The sequence below is a fragment of the Pavona decussata genome, unplaced genomic scaffold (assembly GCF_977016875.1).
Source record: "Pavona decussata unplaced genomic scaffold, jaPavDecu1.1 SCAFFOLD_210, whole genome shotgun sequence".
Taxonomy (NCBI): domain Eukaryota; kingdom Metazoa; phylum Cnidaria; class Anthozoa; order Scleractinia; family Agariciidae; genus Pavona; species Pavona decussata.
The window spans coordinates 1,305,001-1,332,500 of record NW_028145615.1 but is presented as its reverse complement, the minus strand read 5'-3'; the positions used below and the strand labels follow the sequence as shown (position 1 = coordinate 1,332,500).

Here is a 27,500-nt window from a genome sequence, read left to right as displayed (position 1 = left end):
ATTCATGAGTTGGCTCACAGGAGCCTTTGATTCTCTGTTAGGGAAACCAGGTTAACTTTTATTATGGTCTGACTGCTCACAACTTGACCTTTACTTCTAAAGGAGAGTAATGAGAACCAAGTGTCTACTACTTCACTTCCAGGTGCTGATCCTCTATTTAACTCTTTCTCCCCAGTTTAAAAATTTCAGATGAGGGATGAGAAGTCATGAAAGATGCCTCAACCTAGAAATTACTGTTCAAAGAGGTGAGTTCGTTATTTATAATACAATGTAGATAAATTTATAACTACCTTTTGGTGAGTCATTATTGGTTTGTTTAAGCAAAATCGTTGACCCTAGTTTTGGAGTAGGAATACATTCAATGATTTCTAGAAATCCCTCACAAGAAATTTTTGGAGTTACTGGAATACAAAGCAGTGTTTAAATTATCGTGTATCAGCGAAAGTTTGGAAATTCCCAAATTCACTTGAAAAGAGAAATCTAACAGCTATTCCGCTTATTGTTATCTGGAATGCGGACAATCCAACGCCACCATTGTAGTGTAGTGTGTGTCCGATTGGCCCTATTTCAGAATAAGAATACATGTACAGTAATATTGCTAAAAATCCTTCATAAGAGGTTTTGGAGTTACATTGTACCAGGATACAAAATGGGTCTTGAATATAATATCATGCGCAAGCAGATGTTTGTAGCTTTGTCTCCCAAAAATAACTTAATTTACCCCACGAGAGAAACATAGAGGTTGTTACTTTTAATCTGAAATTTGTTCAATTGAATGCGATCTTAGACTAAAACTGGCCAAGAAGGATTACAGTAGAATGGCTTTGCAATAATATTGTTGTCCTATGTATCTTTACTAACCAGTTTAAAACTAGCAACACAAAATAATCAAATTTTAGATCCGATGTACATCGTAGACAGGGCATGTAAAACTGGAACACTCTTACATGTTGCCGACCCTACAACTTTTTATTACAATGCTGTCTTTGTCTTACTACATTTAGTGATCAACATATTTTTGTTTTCGTTCTATAAAGGATACAAGGAACATTGAGATGTCAAATTTTTTTTAAACAAGTAGTAAAGATGATCATCTCCATAACTGGGCAAGCAATTGAAGTAGAGGTAGAGAAACTGGTTTATTTTAAGAAACGCAGTAAGACTATCGGTTTTACTCACGGTTATGCCATACAAATTTGAACAAAATGCGATACAAGGTTTAAAGTTAAAAAGGATGCAGCTTAGACCCGAGCAAATCTCTATATTTTGCTTGTCTTGCAAATGGTCTAGCATTTATGCTGCAGTTAAAGCGTGGGCTCAGCGGTTGATAGTTAGATGTGCATGCAGCTTAGGGTAACCATGTGTAGCCTTCACACGAATATGGCCTAAACATGAGAGTAAATGCAGTAGTTAATACTACAGTTTCATTTCTTTTTTAGCAGCTGAACAATTACTACAACAAAGTCTTTCTTTTTAAGATACGGTGCAATCACAGATATAAAGAAGCTAATGTAGAATATACAATAAGTTTTCGGGAGAGAAAATGCAAAAGCTGAAATTGCGCATCCAAAAGGTTAGAACTAATAAATGCCGCAGCACCATGTTTCATATGAACAGTCACACTTAAGGATTTCATGATAAAACTTTGAGGCGTTTTGTTTGCTCTTTTCTAAAGAATGGCTTACCCTTTTCTGCAATGATTTTTACGATAAGAAAATTTATGATTTAACAAGATTGAGGAACATGTGATTATGCGGCATAGAAATCTTAGGCCTATTGTCTATTTTCATTAAGAGTTTTGAGTAAGGGGCACTTTCTCAGTGTACTTGATGCAATAATTATTATATTTCTAACAGAGGCTGGCATTTTTCAATAAGAGTCTGTGAAAATGGTATTCACAATTTGTAAACGGCTTGTACCGTTTCAAGTAGTAATTTGTCAGATTTTCAACTGATGATGGTGATTTCACATAATTTATATACACATGTATATGGTGAACAGGATATTTGTGTTTTTAGTTAGGTTTGTTTTACTGAATGTTTTTCAAGTGGTTTAATAGGATTGAAACATATATTTATGAGGCTTGACTCAAAGGAGCTTAGATTTAAAATGTCTTACAGTCTGCAGTGTTCTCATCAGGATTTTGCATCTTGTGGTCCAAGGGCCCATATAGACAAAAAAAGTGGGTTATTTGAGAGATAGACTGGGTCATTATGGAATCCGAATGTACAAAGATGGTAGACAGATTAACGGCGTTATCTTTGACCACAGTCTCTTTGTAACTGAAATGTGAGAGTACAAGCTCCAAAAAAGAAGAACAACAAGCCTTTCAAGTGTACTCGTTTGGAAATTTGAATTTCAACCGTGAATGAATTTATATCATCTTAGTGTGTCATTTGTTTTGAAACTGCGGGAATCCCACAACGGGGCGGCCTAGTGAGAACACTGAGTCTGTTAAAGTTTCATTAGGTCTCACAATTTCATAGTTTTCAGTAAGGATTCTTAGGACAACAAGTGTTTTCTTATCAACAATCAAAGAGCTATTCGTCTGTTTTCAAGGAAAATTTTTATTGCTGTTCAATTTAATGTTTTCTGTTGAATGTTCAAGGCATTCTCGGTCCTTCTTAAAGTTCAGTTTTCACTGCATAAGTATTTGAAGACAAACAAGCGTTTTTTATTTGTTCATTTTTTTTTTAACGAACAGCTTTTTCTGGTTTGACAACAAGTTCTGGTGTTTGAAGTGATTTCTCTTAAAAGCTATTTTTCTTTGTCCAGTTTCATGTTGTTAGAATGTGAAGTTGAACATCACTTACAATAAAATATTTCTTGTTCAAACTACATGTGTTTGTAGGCCGCCATTCACGGTTTTGTTCCCATTTAAAAATTTAGTCAGCTTTTAATAAAATTTTGACGTTTAGGATTGATCTAAATGATTCTCAATGTTATTAGTTATTTTTACTAAAATTTCAGCTTTCACTAAAGGAGTTGAGACACGGCTTTTCGGTAAATTATTAGACATTTTTCAAATGAGCAACAAAGATTGCTTGTGCAGAGTGATGACTTCTATCTTGGTTGTAGCCGAAGAATGATGATGATGATGATGATGACAATGATGATGATGATGATGAAAAAGTGTATCTTTGTTATTTTTAATTTGGATTTTTTGTTCATGTTGATTATTTTTGAGTCATTTTAAACGGTTTTCTGAGGTTTTGGCCATGAAATCAAGATATCCACAATGGCGAACTCAAGATGATGGCTGGGAAGAATCAATCATGTAATTGCCACTTCATATGCCCTTATTGTCCCATTTTTTTTCTTTTTTTTTAGCACTAAAGGAAACAGTTTGGGCATATAATTTACCCTCCAGGTTTCATTGTCATAGTGTTAATGCTCTTGAACTGACGAAGGGGGCAGATACAAAGTGCCCCTCAGGTTTAGGAACTCGGAAAAAAAAAAAAAACAGGCTGAACAGGGATTGCAAAATCAATAGCAGGACAGTCCTGAGTCTGTTCACAGTTTAAACGTTTACCTTTTGTCAGTGTTCAGTTACATTGAGTGCAATTCAAGTTACAGATAAGAATTGAATGTGCTATCTGTTTGACATTTAGGCGTACTTTATTTTTTCTTCTGTAAAGAGTAGTACTTTTTGTCTGTGTGACTCAGTGGAGCTTATTTTACTTCTAATTTAGCCAGTTCTTTCTGGGCCAAGATATTATTAAATTCGATGCCATTCAAATGTGACTTACAACTTGAAGATTAGGCCTAAGAAATTACAATTTCTAAGTGAAAATTACATACGCTATAATGAAGTTTTCACGCCTTTCAGTGCTGTCTGTCATTTTCATCAGGTATTTAGTTCAGGTTCAAATAATTTTCCAGTGAAAAGTTAAGGAGGATTGTTCTCTTTTGAGTACGGAAAAAAACTTACGGTCAAGAAAGGTTCTGTAAAATCTGTAGCCATGTGTATCCTTTTGGCAAGAGATGCAAGCTTGAGTTACTCAAATTTGAAGTGAAAATACTATATCATTCTCCGTGTTTATTAAATATAAAGATCGTTTCCTTGCTAGTTTGCAATAGGTTTGTCAAGTTGGTCTTGGCACAATACCTCATTGAAAAGTTTAGGCCATGTGCATGTTCAGTTTTCAGGAAAAGTTTGAAAGGAGGATTGTTCTCTTTTGAGTACGGAAAAAACTTACGGTCAAGAAAGGTCCTGTAAAATCTGTAGCCATTAATTTTGTATCTTTTTGGCAAGAGATGCCAGCTTGAGATACTCAATTTTGAAGTGAAAATACTGTATCATTGTCCGTGTTTATTAATATAAATATCGTTTCCTTGCTAGTTTGCAATAGGGTTGTCAAGTTGGTCTAGGTATGATACCTCATTGAAAAGTTCAGGCCATTTTTGAGAGTTTTGTTTAAATTGTGCATGTTCAGTTTTCAGGAAAAGTTTGAATTTCAGAGACATGATTTCTAAGTGTTAAGCGACGAGTTCGTTTAAGTTGAACAGTTGTTAGTTTTCATTACTTTAGAATTTCAGAATTTTAGGTTGCTTTGTCAGTAAAATTTATCTGAGAACAATTTTGTTCCACACCTAATTATTCACGTGACTTGATGTTCCCATGGCGACAAGATTCTGACAGCCTTGTTTTTTTAACCTTTTTTTATCTATTGTCAAAAAAGTGTATCTTCGTTGGTTTTATATTTTTTTGAAACCATTTTAATTTAGTTTTCTTACTGGTTTTGATTATTTTTGAGTCAATTTGAACGGTTTTCTGACGTGTCGGCCATGAAATCAAGAAATTGAAAAAGGTGAACTCAAAATGACAGCTGGGAAGAATCAATCACGTAATTGCCACGTCATTTGAGCTTATTGTCCCATGTTTTTGAGCACTAAAGGAAACAGTTTTGGCATATAATTTACCCTTCAGGTTTCATTGTCATTGCATTAATGCTCTTGAACTGACGAAGGGGGCTGATACAAAATGCCCCTTAGGTTTAGGAACTTGGAAAAAAAAAATCGTACTGAAAAGGTTTTGCAAAATCAATAGCAGGACACTCCTGAGTCTGTTTGTAGTTTGAACGTTTACCGTTCGTCAGTTTTCAGTTACGTATAGTGCAGTTCAAGTTACAGATAACAATCGAATGTGCTCTCTGTTTGACGTTAAGGCCTGCCGAGTTTCTTTTTTCTACTGTAAAGAGTAATATATAGTACTTGTTGTCTCTGTGACTCAGTTGAGCTTATTTTACTGCAAATTTAGCCAGTTCTTTCCGGGCCAAAGTTGGATTAAATTTGAAGTCATTCAAATGTGACTTGCAACTTGAAGATTGGGCCCAAGAAATGAATTTCTTGGTGAGAATTGCATACGCTATAATGACGTTTTCACGCCTTTCAGCGCTGTTTGTCATTTTTCATTAGGTATTTAGTTTAGGTTCAAATAATTTTTCAAGTGAAAAGTTAAGGGGGATTGTTCTCATTTGAGTACAGGAAAGACTTACTGTCAAGAAAGGTTCTGTAAAATCTGTAGCCATTTGTATCTTTTCGGCAAGAGACGCAAACTTGCGGTACTCAATTTTGAAGTGAAAAATATTAATATAAATATTGTGTCCTCGCTAGTTTGCAGTAAGGTTTGCAAGTCCATCTAGGCAAGACTTACTCAGTGTTCAGTCAAGAGTTCGTTTAAGTTGAACACATGTTAGTTTTCATTACTTGAGAATTTCAGAATTAGAGTTTGTTTTGTCAATAAAAGTGGAAGGCCATTTGTCACTTGGTTAAATTCTGCATGTAAATGAATTTCAATTTTCTTACGTTCAGTTAGATTTTGCCTATTTACCAGTTTCTATGGGGATTTTATTGTCACTTAAGACGTGTTTTCTGAGCGAAAGTTTGAAGTTATTAAGCCAGGGGTTTCAGTTTGCAGTAATGAAAAGAAAAATTTTATTTTCCTAGTGAAAATGTAAACCACCGGTCAATTTCAGGACCATCAATTTCTGAATAACTTATCAGGCTCTTCATCTTTTGTTATCTTACCAGCTCTTTACCAATCTCTTTTTTCAGTAACACATCCAATCAGTGGGTAAAATTAACCTTCTAAGGCCATCTGTTTGTGTTCAGTTTAGTTTTCAGCGTTTTTTGACTGAAAAGGCGCAATACAAAAGGGACCAAGCTCCTCCCACTTTCGACATCAGTTTATTTACATTTGATTTTGCCCTGTAGAAGTTTTAGCTAAGATGAAATGTTTCCTACTCCAGAATTTAACATGCTAAAAACCAAACGTTTCTCAATTTGAAATTTAGAAAGGTGTAAGTTAAAGGAAACAAATGCCGGTTAGCTCAAAACAAATTATTCAAGCGATTTCACGTGTTTGCTAGCGCTAGCGTCAACATTGCACTTTAGTAAAATACAGGCTGCTATAATTAATTTTATTGAAATTTCTGCTTTCTTTCTCTCCCTACACAAATTAACATATTTCGAAAAGTCAGTGGTTTAAACAATAAACGAAGAAAACCACAAAATTTCAAGCTATTTCTATTACCACTGCCTTCTGATTGATGAACGAGCTTTGGTTTTTCTGTAAAAGGTTTCATGAAATTATTCAGTAGCAATTGGTGAATTATACTTTTAACTTGCGGTTTGAAACGTTTTCGTCGAGTTAACTTTACTTTGAAATTTTTAAATATTTTTCGTCTCGTTCGGCAGTTATATCTGTGTTGCACTGTGTCAATAAGCTAGCGGCCATTTACACGGTACTCATTTGCTTACAACTGTATCACGGCAGTATACTGTATTTTAAACGACAAAAATCCCGACTCGAAGACAATTTTAAACGTTTAACGTAGCTACTACTCTGAAAAGTTTTTTCAATGCGTTTCAAATTTTTCATTTTGTTAGCAAAAGCCGTAATCCTTGTCGTAAGCAAAGTTTCAGGACATGCTAAAACAAAAACTCCTAGTATGTTTTTCACCAGAGAATCTCCTGTAACAATATTAATTTATACAAATATATTGCCAAATCTATATGCATTTTGATTGCGTTTCTTCATTTTTGTTTTGCCTTAATTTGTTTTCTATGTAACCGCCGTTTAAACTACTCAAATTTTCCCGCCAAAAGACTTAGAAAAAATACGAGCGCCCAAAATACGCATGCGCCGTTTTTTTTAATTTTCAAGGTAATAATTTCAATATCTAATATTTATTTTAGTTGTCAAGTATTCATTTTATTAGGTAATAGTAAAAGACAATAAAGACGAAAACAGTTGTTTCAGTCTGCATTGTGTGTTCTTTATTTTCTTTCTTAACAATGGTCTTCAATGATAAGTTAACTGATTAAAGGTGTGACAAAAGTTTTTCTTCCTGTATATACTAAGTCTTTTGGCGGGAAAATTTGATGACATTTGCACAGCGTTTCCCCTGGCAACAATTTTCGCAAAAAATTTAACAGGGCACCATTGAAATTTTTTGATCACAAAAAAATTTCAAAGAATGCCCCTACAGATTTAAACCCGCCAAAAAACCTTACACCACTTCGTAAGGAAACTTTGTGTGAAAAATTTCAAGCTTTAGGCTTTTGTTGGCAATTTTTAGTCCGAGAATTTTTTTGTCTGAAGTAAAGTTTCCTTTGTGAAGTGATGTAAGCTAAAAGAGCGACATGGTAAGCCGTTAAACAGTTTGGCAGCAGGGAAAAATTGGATGATCGCAAGAATTTTGATCACAAAACCAATAGAAAAACGCTTATGTTTTTGTTTCCCAAACGTAAACCAAATGTATAACAGCTGCAAACCGTTTAGCATACCATGTCGCTTTAAAAGATCTTGTTCAACTAGCAAGTGAAGTCAGCACAGGCTAACAACTAACAGTGTTACAGAGGACTGGACGAATTGAACGAGTGAAAGCATCTCTTTGGTCAAAATAATCAAGTTGTTTTGAATATCGAAACAAATTCTTTGTACTTTGTCGCTAACTTGTTCCCAGCTACGTTTCATTTTAGAAAAATCAAGACAGTGTCTAGTTCGTATATACTCATTTCGTACTTTATTTTGTTTTGAAATATCAAGTTATTTTTATTTGGCGCTTTTTGAATGAATTTCTCAAGTTCTCATGCCTAATCAATGTTTTCAAAATTAAAAATAATTTCTCTTGTCAATCCATTTATCACTTCTTTTAAGTAAACATTTTGGAGAACAACAACAATCATTTCGAAAATATCAAGACAATTCTCCATGTAACCGAGGTCACAGTTCGTTTATTTTCCAGTAAAAGCTAACATTTTGACGATTGATGATTAATAAGACAATTTCTTTTTGGTTTTATTTGGTGCAATTATTGGTCATTTTTGGAAATAGGTGTGAAGATATCAGTTCAATTTATTTACATTTTTAATAGTAGCTGGTTCGTTTACCTTCCGGCTCTTTATAATATTTTGACAAATATCAACATAATTCGATTCCTCTGAGTCTTTGATGATTCGGTTCGGTTACTTTCAAGGTCGAGTAAAAAATACGTGCTTTCACTCGTTTGTCTTGTCCCAGGTAACACTGATTCAGTTGAGCAAGATCTTAAACGTAAATTAAATGCTAAAAAAACTAACGTCTGGTTGAAATAACGGCAAAAGAAGAAACTCCAATGAAAAATTAATCTAAGCCCCAATATTGAATTTTCCCAGCAGTATAAATAAGAAATATCCGTTGAGATTTCAAAATAGCGTTATTTTGTGTCATTGATTTGTTCAATTTTTATAGTCAACAGGACCACAAAAGACATTACAGATTGTTCCACATAGCTCTGAAGTGTGAACAGCAGACAAAACTCTATTTTGTAAACAACTCGTTCGTACGTATAATCTATTCTTTTTCTTTCCCACAGGAAAATTTGAATTCAAATACATTACAATTGTAAAATTCTCTGAAGAATACTTCGAAATTAGTTTCAATTTTGTGCCTTTGCCGTAAGCGCAAACTTGCAATGTGGAGTGTAATAGATTTACTAAAAACTCTCGTGAACTATTTTGTAAACAACTCGGTTGAACGTATAATCTATTCACTTTTTTTGCACAGGGAAATTTGAATTCAAATACAATGCAATTGGAAAATTCTCTGAGGAACAATTATTTCGAAATTATTTGGAATTTTGTGCCTTTGCCGTAAGGGTAAATTTGTAATGTAGAGTGCAATAGATTTTACTTCGACGGTTTAAATCACTTTTTTTATCCAAATGGCAGAAAGTCTAATCTTTCTTAGGTTGGAAAATTGTAACTGGGTAATTTTTTCCCACAATTTCACTTTGACGTCAGATTTACATAACATTTTTGCATGGGACATGGAAGTGTGAACAGCAGACAAAACTCTCGTGAACTATTTTGTAAACAACTCGGTTGAACGCATAATTTATTCAATTTTTATCCACAGGAAAATTTGAATTCAAATACAATGCAATTTTAAAATTCTCTGAGGAATATTTCGAAATGAATTTGAATTTTGCGCGTTTGCCGTAAGCGCAAACTTAAAAGGAAATTGTCTGTCCTCTGAAACTGTTTTTTTTTTTTGTTCGTTTTTGGTGGCCAATTTATGACTTTCTCCTCAAAGTTCTGTTTTTGTATGCCTTGTTGTAAATACCCTGTTTCCGAACCGAAAATCAATTTAAATTGAACTTATTTCGGACAAAAAAAAAAAATGGAATACAGCAAACCTGCAATTTTTTTTTTTTTTTTTTATCTCTACCGGAAATGAAATGGTGGGAAAAGCATTCAATCTTTTGTGGTCCGTCAGTCTAATTTGGTGCAAAAGATGTCTAAGAGACGTTTTCTATGGTTTTGTCCACATCATTCCAACCAGACGCTTGTTTTTATCATACATACTACAGCATGTAGAGGGGACATAAGGAATAACAGAAGGGATCCTCCATGATTTTTCCTTTTCAGTAAATAATAAACTGTTTGATCAAGGAAATCCTTGTGAAATAAGTCCACGCCACACTTAAACTAATACACGTTTCCATGGGGATCCTCTTTAAAGCCTTGTGTTCCCTTGACAACAGTAAACGAAGGTGGAACTGCCAAGTGAAGATGTTTGATTTTTATTTTTATTCCCGTCGCGAATTGGCCAAAACTGAAGAATTTAGTCTAAGCTTCTACATTGTTTGTCATTCAGTCGAAAGATCGAGGTCATCAACAGAGTTTCTATTTCACAGACCATATGATGTAGGATTTTGCAGATTTTTGTAGATAATCAGGCAATTTAATATCGAATTAACCAAAACAGAGAGATCCAAAACTAAAGAATTTATTTCGAAATGCAAGCGTCCATTTTCGTAAGAACATGAACAAGGTTTCCGTTCACAGACCAAAATTAATGATATAAATTTTGCAGAGTTTTGTAGATAATATGGCAATTTGATGTAAAATTAACCAAAACAGAGAGTGATCCAAAACTGAAGAATTTATTTTGAAATTTAAGCGTCCATTTTCGTGAGAGCATAACAAGGTTTCCGTTCACAGACCAAATGATATAGAATTTTGCAGATTTTTGTAGATAATCAGGAACTTTGATATCGAATTAACCAATTTAGAGAGTGATCCAAGATCGAAGAATTTATTTTGAAATTTAAGTGTCCATTTTCGTAAGAACATCAAATGATACAGAGATACAGAGATACAGATACCAAATGATACAGAGTTTTGAAGATTTTTGTACGAAGGTTTTGTACATAATCAGGCAATTTGATATCGAATTAACCAGAGCGGAGAGTGATCCAAAACTGAAGAATCAGTGATTTTGAAATTTAAGCTTCCATTTCTTTTGTAATTCAGTTAAAAGGTAAGCCCATCAACAACTTTTCCATTTTATACACCAAATAATATATAATTTTCAAGATATTTGTAAACAATCGGGTAATATTAGATTGACCTACGAAAACAAACATTTTGAACGAAAACGCAATCGCTAGTCTCGTATCTTGATATTCTTGTTCGGTGTTCCGACTTAACGTAGAAGTGTTTCAGATTTCAATTAGTTTTCCAAGAGAAACAATGTTTTAGCTTTTGACCGAGCTGTCCTTTTTTCTAGCGTAATTTTGTCATGTTCCTTTTATGCAACTTGTAGTTCCACCTTGGCAACAGAATATAACTGAAAAATAAGTTAACCGATTTCTAAATAGCGCAACACTGAGTGATCTCCGATGTTGACGTTTTGAATTTTCAATTTTCATATTCCAATTTTACCTTTAAAAAAATGCAATTTGAGTTTCAAATTAATTTGTTGACAAATCCATACATAAAACAAATTGAAATCGCGAAAAATGTGACGTTAAAGTATGTCAGTATGGACTGATCGCTCAGAGTTAACGTTAAAAATGCCTTAACCGATCTGCAGAATAATATCTTAGAAAGATGGCTGTCATATTTTAGAAGGATTGAAAGAAATTCTGCTGCATCGACACTGTTTTCAAAATTAAGCGACCGTATATTCGAACGTCAGTATTTCTGACTGAAAATATCAGCTTAATCCCCCCGCCGGGATCTGCCCTCTCACAAAATGTTTTGATAGTTTAAAATTTGAACATACTATATTTTAGTAAATAGATCATCAATTGACTGTTACTGAATGAAGATTCGATAATTTTGTCATACACCGCCACCATCTTTCAAAGGTATCATTTTTATACAAGAATTTTAAAAACCTTATCTTCGTTCCGTTTGCTTCGGTTCAATGCTCTTTTTTCTCTCTTCTGATCCTTTTGCTCCTCCTGTTTGATCTTCTTTTTTGTGAAATTATCCTTCCTGAAACTAAAACAAACAAAACACATGGGTTTGTGTTCAGCAAATATCCCCATACCCCTACAGCATGCTTTGCCTAATACTTTAAAATTTAAATAACGGTTATCGTCGTCGTCACCACAATCATCATTAGCATGCGGTCTTTCTTTAGGCTCAGAAAAGCCCAAAATATGAATGTATGATAAACAGTACCACAGCGAAAGTTGATGAAGAGTGCTAATAAATTTGCACAGTGAACTTGTAGTTTCAAGAGTACAACTTGCTTAAGTAAGTTTCTCAACTCAAAACAAGAATGCAAAATGTATTCGTAGTTTTCTAATACAAAGCAGTGGACAAAGTTCTCAACACGTGGTCGCTTCGGACAATTTGGAAAAAATGTTTCTTGCCACAGAAAAGACCTCAAATTAAGTTAATTTATCGTTAACTCTTCTGCGACTGCTATTTGTCTGTTTAGCTCTTATAAGGTGCGGTTGAATTATTCTATTCTAAAACCACGCAGAGTGAACCGCAACGTCGGTCGATAAAACGAAACTCCAGGAGGCGCTCACATCGACTGACTTCGGAATTTTACATACTGAAAACACTTAATGGAATTAGACTCTTACCGTTTGTGTCTAAGCGAAGCGAATATTCGTTCCTTCAAAGTCTTTGACGCTTGTTCCTGGTGTATCAGTTAAGCTTCAACGACAGAGGTCACCTTCACACGTCCTCACTCGCCAAGCAGTTGTTTGGTTTGACGAGAATTCTGCACTTTCAGTCATGAATATGGATTAGAAGCTGGAACCAATCGCTGGTCGATAGAAAAACCATATTTGGAGTGGAATTCTATGCCAATGTTCTAATGAATAAACTTGACATTATTTTATGTTTTTGTTTAAACCTAAGCCTGTGGGATTTATAGCGTGAAGTAGCTGTCTTGAGTATTTTCCCGCACATTCAAATTGCGGTTTTGTTGAAGCCTTGAAATCTCTTTTTATCTTTGTTTTACAAAATAAAAATTCATGTACTCTTACACCATATGACGAAAAAAAATTTCTGCTTTTCTGAGTCCACAGTACCTCATGATCGGGGAATACTCATAGTCTCTGTATTGGCTAAGAATCAGAGTTTGGCTTAAAAACTATATGAGAATAAAACAAAAAAAATTACGACAACTTCTACAAAGTTTTATATTCTAGTTCTTATCTTACCACCAGATATTCTTTATCCTTTACATTAACAAGCTTGGAATTAAAGGAAATCAATGCATGTAAGATCAAGTGAGATAGAACGACATTGCGTATAACATTGCTTAAAATCTTATCTTATACTAATAAATTTGAAATGTGAGATTTCCTCGCCGCATTTGAATGCATGGACAAACTGTCCAATTATCCTATTTTACTAGGAGAAAATTGGTGTGAATGAATTTTAGTGAAATAGGAAGAAATTGAAGGGAGAGATAAATTAAAAAAGTTCGGCTACATACACCAAGAGACTTCCATGAGACATCCATGCCCTCTAGCCGAAGTTTTTTCCTTCTAAACGTTTTTCATTCTTTTCTTTGCTAAGATTTATTTTAAAAGCATTCAAGCTTCAAAAAAATCTTTGCGGTTTCTTTTGGATTCCTTGACTGTTTCTTCACCTTCTTTTCTAAGCCTCTTTACCAGTACTTAAGTGATCTCTTTGCAATCTCTGTACGATCTTTTTTCCGGTATTCTTTTGTCTGCGTTTTAATCTTTTTACGGCCTCTTCACATTCTCTTTACGATATTTTCAGTTGATTTATTCTCCGTTCTCTTTACAATCTGTTAAAATTAATTATCTCTATACCATCTCATTACAACATCTTTACGATATCCTTACAATCATTTTACGATCTGTTCGCAACTTTACAATCTTAGAACTCTTTACGTTCCTTTGCGGTGTCTTTACCATCTGTTAACTCGGTTGCTTTACGATGTCTTTACAATCTCTTTAAAATTACTGCATGACCTCTTTAAAATCACTTTAGGATCTCTTTACGATCTTTTCTCTGCAGTATCTGTTTGACAAATCACTTTTCACTTTTCACGGGTACCACGATCTGGGCGCACCATCGCGTCGAAACACACACCTGTGAAATCCAACACGATTTATTTTTGCTAAAATAAATAAATTCGCTTGAGGAAATCTCAATAAAATTACGCTTATTTTCACTGGAACACCATTTTCCATAGCAGCTATCCATAGGGAGACTAGGTACAGTAACCTTTATAGTTTTCTCCAACACATCACTACGATCATCAATGACAAAAGATTTTGCTGATGATGCCTGACAATTGCGAACATTGCACTTGTGGAACATGCCAAACTACACGATTATACACAAAAACGAGTGTAAATCAACGCAACAATAAGAAAAATCACTGCATTTACCACAAGAGGTACGAAAGTGAAGTAACTGCTTTCCATTTTGCTTTGTTGACAATCTGTCCATTCGTCCATTTTACCATTTGGTATCACTGAATATCTTAATCTTTTTCTTTGAGTTCGCGCACCGACCCGTTCCGACAGCGCTCAACATCTGTTTAGTGTGGGTCTACCGCGAAAGGCGTGTGTATTTGTATGTGGAATGAGCGTACTAGACGACATTTCTTGTCACTTTAACTCACGCCTTCTATTAAGCAAAACAGCAACGCAATCGACTAATTGCTTGAGCAGGGTGTCAAAAACCATCATTTATGTCAGAAATGAGATGCCGCTTCAAACCGAAAGGTAAACAAACAGTGTCTTGATCGTGATCACTCCACAATTTACGCTTCGATCGCATTTTGATTTGATTTGATTTGTAATTAGCTTTCTTGGATTGTAAAGCGCCTTTGATCATTTAGATGTTAAAGGGCGCTATATAAGTATTAAAATTTAATTTAAATTTAATTTTGTCTCACAGATTCGTTCGTTTTTTGTCTCACAGATTCGTTGGTTTTTTTTTTTTATGGGTATCCCTGGATGCGATATAACTAGCCTCAATTCACCAAATCAAGCAAAAGCGTCCCGTTCATTCCATATTTGACTGCTACGTGCTCGCTCACTGTTTTTAGAGAGCAAACGTGAGATTCGCGATTTAGTTTTCTTTGAAAAATGAGTACATAGACGAGAATAGTGCGAAATAATGATCACCTTTCGTGCTAACGCATTACTTCTGAGAAACTGAAAACAGCGAGCGGCAAATGAAGTGTAAACATAGTCACGTGGTCAACTATCCTTCCAAAACATTCCCCTTTAATACGGTTTCAAGTCGTAAATCATTGCTGTTTAATCGACACATTGTCGCATTTTTAAATGCGGCAATGTCGCCCAGCTAGACAACACTGTAGATATTTAATTTCGTCCACTGTTCGCAAAGAGTAGGGGACGTAGTTCCCGGTGTTGTGGTCTGGTCTTTGTGCGTACATTCCGTATATCCCGGGTCCGCAGTAATTGGCCTTAGCCGTTGCGGTAGCCTGCGAATACAGCCGCCTCTCACCGCTCCCGGCCCCGATGGGCGTCTCTCTCGCGAAACGCCCATCGGGGCCGGGAGCGATGAGAGGCGGCTGTATTCGCAGGCTACCGTTGCGGTATCCCTGTCCATATTGAACTAAATAAATAAATAAATAAATAGTGACTTGCTTTGGTTGAATCACGCAGCACCCTGAAACTCCTGACGCACCACATTTCACAGCGACTGAAGTCATCCTCTACTTTCCAGAAAATTATTACCGCCACTCGGGAACACCAATTTCTCACATATAAAAATTTTTTGGGAGGACGTTTATGAATATTACTACGTACCCATACCATTTAACAAAACGACAACTAAACTTTGGCACGTTCACGATCCGTCGACAGATACAGGAGAGATTAAGTAACAGGCCCAGACTAGCCCAATAAGTAGCGCACGCGCAGTAGACCCCTCTTTGCCATTTGAGATTAAAGAAGAAATCCTATTTTATAACTTTGGCTCCGCCCAAGTAATCAGTGGCCAACGGACCGTGAAAAAAGAGAGGTTATGCAAGAGGTTTAGCATCTGATCTGACACACATCCCATTTTACGGTCTGATTGGCTTGAGTGGTTCGTGTGGAGCTCCTAAAACATGTAGGGAATCCTTTGTAACTCGGTTTCAACCTATATTTTTACCAACTGCGAGAAAATCAGGTCAATTATGTTACTGCCTATAAAATAAACAACGGCTGATTATATGGATGCGCATGTACCATACCCTTCTAGACAAGTTTGGGCAAGCCTTCCAGATCTATTGAGTCCTACAATGACGTCACTATTTTGGCTTACTGACCTATTCATAGCTATGACGTCACCTTGAGATCCACCCTGATCCAGCCGACGTAGAACCCCATTCCGTATACCACTGTCAAACCTGTTTTAAGCGGACACCCTCTATTAAGCGGACAACAGTACAAGTCCCATTTTCTTCTCCCCCACATTAACTGTAAAAAGAACCTGTATCGAACGGTGATTTCTATTGTTAAAAACCTGTATTAAACAGACACTGCCAAAAGGATGCATGTTTTTTGTCCACGTTTCAACAGATCGGTCACTTAACTTTGCCGACCAAAGAGCTGTGGCATCTTTGTAGATATTGTTACGCTTTACATCTTCTACTCCGAACCAATTTAAATCCCTGCTCTCCTCATACTACGAAGATGCACTTATTTCGCGCTTCGATATTGAGGACCCTAGAACCTGGAAATCTGTCTGTTTAAAATGCGATATGCCACGCAACCTTTTAGAACCTATTTCGTGTTGTTATTAGTTTGCTATATTTTACTAACTTATTTGAGTGTTTTTAGAACTTTGTAAATCTTGGGCCCACAGTAATTGGCGCTAGCTGTTCTGGTCACCATGCCTTAACCCAGTACTCGTTTATCTTCTGTTTCACGTTGTTATGTTCTGTTTATAGTTTTAATTTTGAAGTCTAATAAAATAAAATAAAAAAAAATAAAATAATAAACTGAGCAAAGGATCACATATTCTTGCCATTGCTTATGGAAATATGTCATTCCACAGGTAAATGGTATTTGGCCCTTTCAAGGCCTTTTAATACTGAGGAATATTAACACATTTACTGAGGAATATAATAAGCTTTTTTCAAGACGAATTCTAAGGAAACCTGTTTTCAGCGGACAACCTGTATTAAGAGGACACTTGGAAGGGTCCCGAGAGTGTCCGCTTAATACAGGTTTGACTGTACGTTGTTGCCACGAGTAGGCTTTTTATTGAGTTGTGCATGTTAAGAGGTGGTCGTGTAAGGTTTCAATAAAGGCTAGTTCGTTATACACCCGATGCGCTGTTAATGGAGTCCCACAGTATGACTGGCAAATTAAAGTCACCCTAAATTACCATAATGTCGAACTGGTTACAAACTTTATGCAGAAAATTATCGAATACATCCATCCAACTTGGGTCTTCATTGGGTGGCCTATAGCAGAAACAGAATAAAATTCTTTCACCAGTAAGCGTAGTAACTTCGGCAAAAATGATGTCACGCTGTTGCAGCTCGGCTTCCGATTCAGGTTTAATTCTTTGACAGCTTTGATGGAAGCTGTTTTGATTGCGATAAGAACTCCACCACCACCTCGATCAGACTGATCTCTCCTAAACATTGTAAAGCCAGAATGCAATATTTCAGAGTTGCTGATATTTTGGTTCAACCATGTCTCATTGACGCATATAACGTCAGAGTTTTCGGAGTACACCAGGTCCTGGAAGCGATAGAGGTTAACCACGGATTGCCAGTTTGTCGTGCTGCCTTTGTGATAACTCTTTAAGCTTCTGGCATTCATCACAAGGCAATTGATCTTACCAGCAGTCGAAGCAGAAACCGGGTCCAGTGTTAGGATTAATGTCACCAGACATCAAGAGGCAAAAGGTAGCATCTGAGTTGTTGTAGTAACAAACGTGGCACATTTTCATTACATCGCACGGTAATATAAGTGTTGACTTAATAGCCAACAACAGAAAAATAGCAACGGCTTTCACAGAGCTCTTCGAGTGACGACCTAATTCCCTTGACAATATCAGCAATCGATCGAAGGAGCAATCGTTTTCGGGAAAACGACAATAAAAATTGTGAGAATGAAATAAGGTAAAAGGAGTCTAAGGCTAACGGTACCTCCAAGACTACAGGTCGTTTGACCACGAGTCATCCTTCTGTCATTATATTCGTTACAATAGTAGATTCCTTCATGGCTCATATGCGTACACTGATGTCACACATCTGGAACCAGTTGCCATCTGCTGTAAAAAACGCACCTAATGCATCATCCTTTCGGAGACTTTTAACTAAGTTAAATTTTATCGGTTGTCAATGCAGCAATTGCCTTTGACCTGATTTATTTTTATTTATTTATCTTTATAGATAGATGTTATTTTTTAATTTAATTAGTAGCTATGAGCTTTTTTATATTGTCAAACACTTTTATCATGAGCCTGTGGCTCGGAGGACTGGGAGACCACCCCCTGTGTATTTAAATTACTTACGTACTTTACTTTTTAACCCGATGTGCATGCTCAAGCCTCCAAACGTACCACATGCAATTACGGTTTAAGTTTTTAATTTCCACATCTGAGTATTGAGTGATGCAAGTTGCAAGTTGAACCTTTGTGTTCACGTTTTTTATGATTACAATAAGGGAACAAAGTGAGGTATGCAGTGATCGCCTGCCAATTATTGAGTTAGAAGGATCGATAAATGCAAAACACATACGTATTCTTAAGCACATCTTCCAAAAGGGGAGTTTTACATGGCTGTAGTAGGAATATTTGTGATCTGTGTGTCTGTATTTTGATCACAGAAATTAATTAAAATGCCAGTTTCAAGTTATGTAATAATTATTTCATGAACTTAAAGGTGGACAGTAAGTTAGTAGGCGAAGGCCTGGTAACCAAGAAGAGAGGCTGCAAGGAGGACTGGAGAGTATCGGGCGGGGACACTTGAATTCCTCAGTTCTGTAGAAATATAATGAATAGTGTACATTGGTTGGTTTATCACAATAACCAAGAAAATGGATGGCAGTGGAGACCCCTTATAATTAGGCTATAACAAAACCAAAAGGAAGACTTGTATAAAGTTCCTGTTAGAATAAACGTTACGTAGGAGGCAGGGATGTTTTAGTGGTGAGAGCGAGTGCATTTCACCTATGAACCTAATTTGTTTAAGCTTGTTGTTAGTAAACGTGCCGTAAGGATTTTCTTTTGCATTTCCTCTGTCCATAAAAATCTGCACTTTTGAATTCCAATTCAGTTCGAAGTCCCTGAGACCTCGCTTACCTTTGCTGTGGTAACAACGTTTAGTCACAGGATCATGTTTGTATCCTGGCAGACAGTAGCATCTCCCGTTTAAACAGTACGAATTCTCGTCACATTTTTCTTCGCAGGTTTCTATAAAATTTAACAGCTTCAATCAGACATACATTGAATTGGTAAGATAAAAATAACTTTGATAACTTGTTTTCATACATCATCAAATTCTTTGATGTAGGCTTGAGTTTTGAAGGGTGGCTTTTAACTTCCGTAAAAATTCATGAAAAGAAAGGAAAGGAAATCACTATCGTGAACGAGGTTTGGAAACGTGTTTTTTTTTAAAAAAAAAAAAAAAAGATAATCTTGTGATAATTAAGATTTGGTGAACCAAGTAAAGTCAATTTTGATCAACTCACACCATGAGTACGTTTGCAGAAATGTTAAATAATTTTCTTAATTTACATTTCTCATGGTGTATATTAAAAAGTATTCATAGCAAAATCGAAAGAATAGATAGAGACAAGAGACTATGAGGTAAGAGAGCGAATCCCCCATACATGCCCCTCTTCCTATGAAAATTGTTTTCACTGATCTATTTTTGTTTGCGTTGCTATTTTAATGTCGACATCTTATTGGTCAGTTAGAGTGACGTCATTTAATTTTAAACTCAATGGTGGATTATAATTTCCCAAAATAGCATGGCGCGAACTAAAAAAAGATTGAAAATAATTATCATGGGGCAGAGGGATTCGTTTTCTTACCTCATAGTCTTTTGATAGAGAAAAAGTGAAAAGGAACAATAACGAGGAAAAATAGTTAAAACACAATGTTACTTGCGTAGAAGTAATCAAGTAGGTGACCCAAAATAAATAAAGTTCACTAAAAGGAATACAGTTATATTAATTAACTATATAGATAAAAAGTATTACTTTTTTTACTGAACTAACTACTAAAGAATTAATTATATTACAGTTTCATGTTATTATAACCGTCAATCATAGAATTCTTTATAGTTTAAAGAAAGCTATAAAAAGGAGTAATTTGCTTGATATTAATTGGTTATGAATTCCAGAGGTTGGTACCAGTGTAACGAGGAGGACGAATACCATATTGAGTAGTGAACTTATGCTTTGAATTTCTCCAAGAATTATTAATGGCTTGAGAAGCTATAATATCAAACGCGCAAAAGAGCGTTTCATCCAAAGTATTTTCACACTTTGGTTGAACAAAACTCGGCTGTGCCTCATTCTTTCAATCCACTTCTCAATGTTCTCAATGTTCTCAGTCTTCCTAGTGTTTGATAGATCGAATGAAAAGCCACAAATTAGAACTTATTCTCTTTTCTCTGTGTATCTTTGAAAGTTGCCGGAAACTGCAAACATTGGATGCAGTCATAAGTAACTGGCAAATTTGTATTTTGAGGTTGAGAGCTGAGTTATGAGTCATCGTCTATGACATCCAGTTGGTACTGCAAAGGTTATTGTCGTTATGTCCCTGAGTGGAGCAACGTTGTTTGGACCTGTTTCTGATAATCGATCAAATTCTCACATTTTTAAATCATTTTTTTTTAAACCGTAGCAGCGTCAAAATGTGATTAGGTTATATCTTTAAGGTAAATCCCATACCCCTATTATCTTAAGGCTAAGCTTATTTTGAGAATGTTGACCGTGTTTTTATAGCCTCCATTCAATATGTTCAGGCTTCATTGTTCAATTATGGAATTCAATTTAACAAAATCTTTACAACGAAAAATGCCCAGATAACTTTGGTAATGATTTTTTGGGAAATGCGGGAGGTTTTCAAGGAGGAAACAAAAGGAAAACTGCGAGTTTCTAGGAACACACTGTATATCTTTAGAGCAAAACTTAATGGGCCAATTATTTAAACAAAGTTTAGACAGCGTTTATTCGTCGCTCAGGGAATTGGGGTTCACCACGGTGTAAGAGCCTGACGGGTTTTTCCTTGTGTCCTAGGTTATTGTTTATTTTAAGTCAGCTGTACGTTTTATTGGTTCTTACACCCAGGGAAAGCCTAAAATTGGTTGTTCGACCGGATTTAGAAGTCGCATTTGAGTCAAACCTCCAATATCAAAATGTACATACAAATAATTCAACAGCCGTACTATACTTTCCCGGTTCAGTCGCGTTTTAAAAATATATTTTAAATGTTGTTTAACCGTTATCTATTGAGACAACGTCTAATCCGCGAATAAGCCGTAAACGAGGGCTAACTTAGGCTTTGTTTAAATCATTGCTTTTGACAAATATTCAAGTTCAAGTTCATTTTTGCCACATAAAAATGAAATTACAAGTGTAATAATGATAAAATAAAGAAAGCCCATGAGAAACCGCGAGGTTTTTAAATAATGGGCTCCCTTAATCATATATTATTCATAGTTTAACAATAAAATAACGAAAAATATCAATGGCAGAATAGAAATAGAAAAGAGCTAAGACATCAGTAAATCACCTATACGTTTAAAGCATAATTAGTGAAAGTCGAAAAAGTGAAAAAATTATAGGTTTACATTAGGTTTATGTAAAGAGGAATGTTTTAAGTTTCGAAGTGAAAGTTGAATTTTGAATTTCAGTGGTAAGAGAATTAAAGAATTTAGGGCCTTGGAAACGGATAGAAAACTCTCTTATATTAGTCCTACAATAGGGTAAATAAAATAATTAAATAATAATAATTTAATGATTATAACTAAAGATCGTTGGTAATTTACACTTGCGTTTCCTGTTCAGTTATTTCAGAAAACATTAGTCTGCTTACACAGCAGTTATTTAAATCATTAGTAAAAATATTATCAATAGCCGTTGTCGTATTAGAAGTAATTGTAGTCGGTCGTGTGATCAATGAAAAAAACATTCTTGGTACATTATATCTGAAACCTCACTGGTTGTCCCGTGAGAATGGTGGTTCATTTAATCTAAATTCCTGTCACTCATAATAAAACAAAATTTGTCTTCCTTTGAAATACAGTCGAAACCTCTTTATTACGGACACCAAGGGGACAGGGATAAGTGTCCGCATTATAGAGCTGGGCTTTAAATAGATTTCGGTCTCCCAGGGACCAAGTGAACTGTCCGCAATAGAGAGGTGTCCGTATTAAAGAGGTGTCCGTAAGGAGAGGTTCCACTGTACTAGCAAGCAAGGGATCCAGGATATTTATGAAATCAGGCCTGGTGATTTCCACAAACAATGACTCACACATTCTGTGTTTGGAAAATCTAAGTCTGGTCGACATTTATATTCAAAATTGCTGGCTAAATATAGAGCTACACCTCCACTGGTTCTATCTTAAGGGGGTGTGTAGATAAAATTATACCCTGAATTATCGGCATGATGACGTAAATCCCTAAGCCAGGTCTCAGTCATACCAATAAAAGAAAACCTCAACTCCAGATTTATTAGCATATTTGTTACACTATCCAAATAACGATGGAGGCTTCAAATATTCATATGCAAGAGTAATAATCAACTGAATTTTTAACACCAAACATATTTTTTTGGAGTATGCTAATGATTTACATTGAATACTAGTTCCAAAAATATCTGGACTGGATGTTTTAACGTAATGTCCTTTAATATCACAATGAAGCCCCTGTAGTTTGAAATCAGTTGGTAAAACGATAAACGTTTTGACCAATCACTTAGTAATACCTTTGTATTGGATTAATATACAGTATTCATTACCTTCACATTTCTCGCCCTCTGTTTTCCTGTATCCTTCCTTACAGTTACAAACATATCCACCAATTGTATTCTTGCACCAAGCTGCCCTATCGCACTTGTTCTCTCCCTCTGAACATTCATCAATGTCTAGTAGACGACAAATTAACAATTTATGTATGTTGTCTTTTTTTTTTTTTTCGTGAGGATTTTTTTAAAACAGAATTCATAATTTTTGGCAATGAGACTGAATATCACACACTTTGCCAATTAAAAAAATAAAGAAATGATGGAAGGGGCCAGGAGGGGAAGTAGGAAGGAGGGAGAAAGGGTAGGACTAACGGAAAGAATTTGTTACCTTGGCAGATTTTGCTGCTATTCCTTTGATAATATCGATACCCTCCTTGGCATTTGCATTCGTATGAGCCAACCTTGTTGTAACACACCTCGTTAACTCCACAGGGTGATGTTAGGTCGCCGCACTCGTCATAATCTGCACATAGTAGAAAGTCAATAGGAACAGATGACAAAGTTTTAGAGGTCAAGTTTTTAATAACAAGTAACGATTTAGTTGCATTCAATCCAAAACCTTCATTGTACCATAGATAGAAAGAGAAAGACAGGCAAACAGTGAGCAGCACTTTGTGAACTGTAGTTGTAACCCTTTCTTGTTTTTCCTATGGGTCTCGCTCGACTAACGAGGACTTCAAAAGCAAGTTAAACAAGTGAAAGTTAGAAGCCAGTATATATACACACCATTAATTACAGCCTAACGTACAATAAGCAGGTTAAAAATATTTGCGCAAGTGCACTTAATTGGTAAAAAAAGAAAACGTTAGGGCCAAACTAGAACTCAAATTATTATAAATTTTTTATTACCTTTGGGTGTGCATTGGTACTTTGCTGAATTGAGTCTTACTTACGATTACGATACGGTTACACCGCACAGACCAAGACCTTCATAAGCACTCTGTGTTGTTTTAATAGACCTATCTTCCTGAATATGGCGCTGTGTTTAAGCTACCGACTAAGTTTCTAGTCAGAACGCTCTACTAAGTTATATCACCGGTCCCCCTTCGTTATATAAAAGCGGCTAAAATTTCCTAGCATGATGGCAGACTCGGTTATCTTTTTAGGCAGTTTCAACGATAACCATTAAAGCTTTGTTATTTTCCAGTGAATACAAAATGAATAAAATTTTCCATGATTTGTGACCACATTCACTGACTAGTTACGGATATTTTGCAATGAGGTTTGAAACGAAATCCTTCCTGCATTCAGAGTCATAGAGGAAAAGGGATCGGGACTCACTTACAAATCTTCCATTCTTTGAATGTATGAGCTGATGTTTGTTATCTGAGAACCCACTTGTCACACAGATTGGTGGACAGTGTTTTAGACCTTATTGCGTGAAAATTACCATCAGGTTATCAGCTTCATTTCTCACCCTTGCATTTCATGGTCTTGTTATCGAAGGCAAATCCCGATGCTGGACATTTACAGGAGTAACCACCCTTGCTGTTGTAGCAGCCTGCTATGTTTCCGCAATACTTTATGGCGTCCTTGCATTCATCGATATCTGTGGATATCACCAAAAAGTATTCATTTATATTCGAATGGATGAGTTGTTCGAAGAGGGATCAGCTCTAATCTATAATTTAAAGTTAACTGGGCTTTCCACGTTCCTTTAAATTGCAGATGGTTTTGAAAGCAAATCTTACGTTGAAAGTAAAAAATCTACGGAAAGATGGGGTGGGGCGGGGTACATGAAAGTTCTCGCTCTGAATCACTTAAATGCAAGCACATCAGTTGACAATTTACCCTGTATTTTTATTTATTTATTCACTTATTTATTTATTTACTTATTTATTTGATTATGAAAATTACGGGTAGAATCATATTTACAACGTTTCGGTGTCCTCATGACACCATCATCAGGTCAAAATATAATGTTCAACAGATAACAAGAATATTAATGTTCAAGTTCAAGTTCAAGTCCCTTGAGGCTAGGTGAAGAGTTTTGCTTTTATCGAGTCACTTTGAATATTTAGACACGGCTCGTGCTCACGAATAAGGAATATTTCGTAGAGAAGACAATCAAATTTGCTGGAACATTTCTACCCGTAATTTTCATAATCAAATCGATCACTTTATCAAGCTTGATAGGAATACTTATTTATTTATTTATTTATTTATTTATTTATTTATTTATTCATTTATTTATTCATTTATTTATTTATTTACGTCGGCAGCAGACGAGTTGTAAGATAACCTCTGAAAAATGGTCAAAATTATGTCCAAATTATTTTCAAGATATGGCCTACTCTAGCGTAAGTGCAACTTTTGTACAGTTAGCTTGCACGAGTGAACCAGATGTACACATCTGATTTCACGTCAGGGAAAGGCTTTTTTATATTTCAAGAGAGACACAATAAAACAGGGCATGTTCTTAAACAATCTGACCACATAATTGTCGAAAAAACTGATTTCTGGTCTGTTGTACCTGTTTCGATAACAATGTTAGATGCACAGTGTTCCTCAACAGATATTTAACTTTAACTGGTCTAGAAATTTGCAATTTTATGGAAAACATTTGTTGCACCACCACCAATCAATTAAACAGAGGGTTAAAACTCTCCTGAAAGACGAATAAAGAGAGATTTAGAAAAGATCTCGCCGTAAAAAATTGTTACCTATGTGCAAGCGACATGTGCAATTGCCTTGGCTTGCCTGCGGTGTCTTGCCGCACACAGAAGATCAAGTGACTTCTATTATCATTACAATTAATAATTACCGCTGCATCAAAAAACAACATAAATATTAAAAAAAAATAAAGTTAAATTATCACCTATACAGTTTCTCCCATCGTGTGTTGTACTCTTGAAGCCAGACTCACAAGAACACTTGTATCCACCCTCGGTATTGTGGCAGACAGAATTTTCACCACAATTGTGCTCCTGCAAAGCACACTCGTCTTTATCTACAAAGTGATGAAATTGAAAAATAAATCCACTGTTTTATTCTCATACTTAAAATGGCAGAATGGGTAATCAATTGACTTGTCTGAATAAGTGAAATCATTAAATAATCCACAGAGCGAATGAAAGGCATAATGGCTGACTGATAGATTAGTTGACCAACCGACTTATTAACTGAATGATTGAAAGACTGACGGACTCACTGACTCACTACTTCACTAACCAACTAACTAATCAGGTAAAATTGACTGAGTGACTAACAAATGAACAGGGGGTTAGTTTCTAAAGAAATTCTAGTGCCGCGTCAGGGAGAGTAGAACGAAAGTTTGGTTTTCTCAACAGAGTTGTTGAGGAAATTTGATCGTCGCAAAGAGATTCAAGTGCTGACGTTTCAAGCGTTAGCCCCTCGTCAAAGCGAATGAGTGGCTAATAAACTGACTGTATTACTACACTACTTCTTGACGGATGGTCTTGCCAACTGACGTATTTATTGATTGATAGACTAGCCGGGTTCAACCAACTGACTGATGACTTGACTGAATGACCTAGTTATTGGTGGTCTCAAGACTGGCTGACTGGCTGACTACTTGACTAAACTAAAATACTGGCTTATTGATCGATTGACTGTTGGCTGAATTGACTGACTGCTTGACTAAATGCCCCATTGACCGATGGACATACTGACTGACTGACTGACTGACTGACTGACTGACTGACTGACTGACTGACTGACTGACTGAATGACTGACTTGCTTGCTAATATAAAGAAACTCGACTGAATGACTTAATCAAAACAGGTAAGTGGGAAATATGAACATTTTCGAGTGACATCACTGCCATTATTTTCAAGTTTGAATGAAGAGTTTAAACTACTAGATGCGTCTGATATTAGAATTTAAAGGAAATAAAGGGAGATGTAAAGAATCGACCATAAGAGGACTCAGAAAAATCTGAGCCCCAGATGACCCTTGCTCGCCAACGAGTCCTCAGTAGCTCAGAGGTTAGAGCATCCGATCTGGAACACGGAGGGTCGTGGGTTTGAATCTCATCTTGGGCTCAGATTTTTTCTGAGTCCTCTTATAGTCGATTCTTTACATTTCCCTTTATTTCCTTTATAAAATTACTAGATGGCACACATTTAATCACAATATTTGCGACAAATCAAATAAATACCTTGGCAGTTTTTACCCATGTCTGTATACCCTTCTTCGCATACACAAAAGCGAATCATCTTGATGGCCTTGCAGATTTTGTTTCCAAGACAAGGTTTGGAATCACTGCATGTATCCAGAGCTAATGGAGAATAAATAACCTAAATCACTCTGAGATTATGTCCAGATTAATCCAGTGAGAGATGAAATTCCTAATATTTATGCGTGTATATATCTATGTACAATATTTCTGTAGGTTCAAGTGCTACTATGACGAAATTCGGGTCTTTCTAATCTGAGCCATTTTAAAACATAAACAAGTAGTGTGTACGTGAAGAAGAATACTGTTTACTATTTTCAAATATCTCGTTTTGTTCCTGAGATATTCAAGTTTTTAAAATATGCAAATTAGCCAAGTGATGACGTCATAAACTCAACCGAATTGTGATCAAATGTTATGAAAAAAGATATCTCAGCCAATTTGTATCAGAAATGCTTGATTCTTTGCAGTTACATTGTTCCAGGTGCACTTCATAATATGAGCTTATCCGTTTTGTTACCATGGCAACATACTGAGTTCCAGTCCTCCCTGATACTTAAGGCTTTGCTGGCCACCTTTGGCGTTCTATTGTGATATTTGCCAATGGTGCCTCATCTGCATGATCCAGCA

The 27,500-nt window shown here is 35.7% G+C and overlaps 1 protein-coding gene and 1 long non-coding RNA gene across 4 annotated transcripts in view; one reads left to right on the top strand and one right to left on the bottom strand.

The window, feature by feature from the left end:
* Nucleotides 1–15,247, top strand: part of LOC146460649 (uncharacterized) — an 18,618-nt gene extending 3,371 nt beyond the window's left edge. Inside the window, exons 2-4 of one of the 3 annotated variants that reach the window (XR_014857597.1) lie at nt 176–245; nt 1,038–11,179; nt 11,984–15,247. This is a non-coding gene — a long non-coding RNA (uncharacterized LOC146460649). Of the gene's footprint in view, nt 1–175; nt 246–1,037 lie in introns of all 3 variants that reach the window. The other 2 variants (XR_014857596.1, XR_014857598.1) reach the window with 2 other exon arrangements.
* Nucleotides 15,248–18,319: 3,072 nt separating this feature from the next.
* Nucleotides 18,320–27,500, bottom strand: part of LOC146460647 (uncharacterized) — a 44,398-nt gene continuing 35,217 nt past the window's right edge. The window contains exons 25-31 of the mRNA XM_085088017.1: nt 26,853–26,972; nt 25,550–25,681; nt 24,149–24,280; nt 23,060–23,194; nt 22,726–22,851; nt 19,057–19,167; nt 18,320–18,735 (exon numbers count right to left, since the gene is read on the bottom strand). Of these exons, the coding sequence (XP_084944143.1) occupies nt 18,650–18,735; nt 19,057–19,167; nt 22,726–22,851; nt 23,060–23,194; nt 24,149–24,280; nt 25,550–25,681; nt 26,853–26,972 (842 nt within the window). The 3' untranslated portion in view covers nt 18,320–18,649. The remainder of the gene's footprint in view (nt 18,736–19,056; nt 19,168–22,725; nt 22,852–23,059; nt 23,195–24,148; nt 24,281–25,549; nt 25,682–26,852; nt 26,973–27,500) is intronic.